At 50.1% G+C, this 2,173-nt stretch overlaps 1 protein-coding gene across 1 annotated transcript in view; it reads right to left on the bottom strand.

The window, feature by feature from the left end:
- Window positions 1-6: 6 nt before the first annotated feature.
- The window catches only part of TCF7 (transcription factor 7 (T-cell specific, HMG-box)), a 69,082-nt gene continuing 66,915 nt past the window's right edge, over window positions 7-2,173 (bottom strand). The window contains exon 9 of the mRNA XM_017732982.1: window positions 7-157. Coding sequence (XP_017588471.1) covers window positions 78-157 — 80 coding nt within the window. The 3' untranslated portion in view covers window positions 7-77. The remainder of the gene's footprint in view (window positions 158-2,173) is intronic.

Below are 2,173 nucleotides of genomic sequence, written 5' to 3' on the forward strand. Positions count from 1 at the left end.
GGGGGGGGGGGCGAGCTGCTCTGACGGGAAGGCGGAGGGGATGCATCGGAGTGCGTCCGGTGGGGATGGAGGGGAGTCTATAGCACTTCCATCGGAAGAAACTGGGCTGGCACAGCGTCCTTCTCCTTGTAGGTACCGAATGCACTTCTTTTTCCTCCTGGAACAGCGGAGACAGGCCTCTGTGAGTAGCAGCGCTGCGGGGACACCGCCGGGCGGCGCCTGCGGGCCGGGAGCGGGGCCCGCGGGAGAGGGCTCGGCCGCAAGGGGAGAGGAGGAGGAGGAGGGCATGAAACAGCAGTAAAAATCAAAATGCAGTAATAAAAATGAAAACAGGAAAAAAACCCAAACCCAAAATAATTATCAAAGCCATGAAATGGCAATAATAATAAAAATTTAGAATAATAATATAAATAGTAATTAACACCCAAAAAAAAAAAAAAACCCACAAAAACAAAAAAATCAAAAGAATAGTAAAAATCCAACCCATGAGGTCATTCCTCACCAGCCACCACCCCAACTGCTCGAATTCTGGGAGGCTGTGTGGGTGCCTGGCTCTCATGAGTTCAGGACTAAAGCACTGCCGTGGGTCCCCTCCCCACCTGCCGCAGAGCCCACGCAGGGCCCACGGGACACTCATGTGCGCTGGTGTCACAGGGCAGGTCGGCACCACTGTGCTTAGCAGCGCCAGGTTGTGCCTTGCTGGGACACTGCCCTTCACGCCAGTCTCGGCTTTTCTCATCCCAAAATCTGAAGGTTCCAAGACCCCATTTCCCAGCACTTTCCTAGCCTTGTGCACAGTATCATCTACTTAGAACCACAGACTGGTTTGGGTTGGAAGGGACCTTAAAGCTCATCCCATTTCAACCTCCCTGTCATGGGCAGGGACACTTCCCACTAGACCAGGTTGCTCCAAGTACCATCCAACTTGGCCTTAGCACTCAGCTCTTCTCGTCTGCTCTGAGTTATCTCTGCATCTGAGTGTACTTTCCATTCATTCCCACCTCAGTGATGCAGCTGAGCAGAAAGTGCTCAGCAGCCATTCAGGAATAGGGAACAAAATAGCCTGTGACTGGCTGGAGGGAGATGGTCTGAGCGTGTCTGTGGTCCTGCTTCGAAAGCTGGAACAGTCCCGAGGCCTTCAGAGGACTTGTTGCTCCTTGGAGGGCAGATCACCCTTAACCTGCTCACTGAGCTAAGGGAAAATCAGCCCTGACAGAGCTACCAATCACACTTCAGCCTGTGGGGTTCCTGGGCAGGAAATGTTTGCTGTGACCTCCCCTTGGGATGTGACCTCTCCCCTGGAAGTGGAGTATAGGTACAAAATGCAATGTGGGCAGGCACTGGGGAGAAAGATTTGGCAGAAGGATATGAATGGTCCTGCAATGGTGACAGACTCAGTTCCATGCTTCCATTCTGTGGAGTGTGATAGAGGTCATCAGCTGGGAATGGCTTTACTAACCCAAAGGGGTTTTTACAGGACAGTACCCATCGGGGGCAGTTCTCCTCTCCCAGCTCTGCTCTTCTAAGAAGAAATCTGCTGGGAGCAGGAAGGTCCTGAAGGCAGCAGCACCTGAGAGCAGGGACCAGCCTCCCTTCATTCCTCCTGGAAGAAATGTTCAGGTTCCCTACTTGTTTGGATGTTATGATTTGGGGGTCTCAAAAATACAAGTCACACATCATTCTTGCTGTAGCTGGGTTTGGCCATGATTCTTTCACATCCTGTGATAATTCTGTTCAGTATTTATCCCAAGTTCCAGGTGTCACCTTGTACTTCCAGATTATTTTAACTACCCCCTGGCTGTCCAGAGTCAGTCCCTACACTATCTTGTCTTCGCTCTTTGTTGAGCTGGTTTTCCTTCTCTCCATGTGACAGATCCCTTATGTCACCAGCTTTGGGTCCTTGAGCACCTCAGTATAGATCCTCACACAAAAGAGCTTTCAAGATGTCACCTTAATAGTATCAAGGGGATAATTCCTCTGCTGGAGACTTTACAGCTAAAACAGGTAAAAGAACATCTCCCACCTGGCTGTCTCATTTGAGGAAAACTGATCAAATGGAGAACTTGCTAATGCGGGCACACACCTTTCTTTGATCTTCTAATGAAAAACCAGACCCTGTGAGAATGTGTATTAACTAGTCCAGTATTAAACATGACTTGCACTGGAAGTGTGC

The sequence above is a fragment of the Corvus brachyrhynchos genome, unplaced genomic scaffold (genome assembly GCF_000691975.1).
Source record: "Corvus brachyrhynchos isolate BGI_N302 unplaced genomic scaffold, ASM69197v1 scaffold54, whole genome shotgun sequence".
In the NCBI taxonomy this organism is placed as follows: domain Eukaryota; kingdom Metazoa; phylum Chordata; class Aves; order Passeriformes; family Corvidae; genus Corvus; species Corvus brachyrhynchos.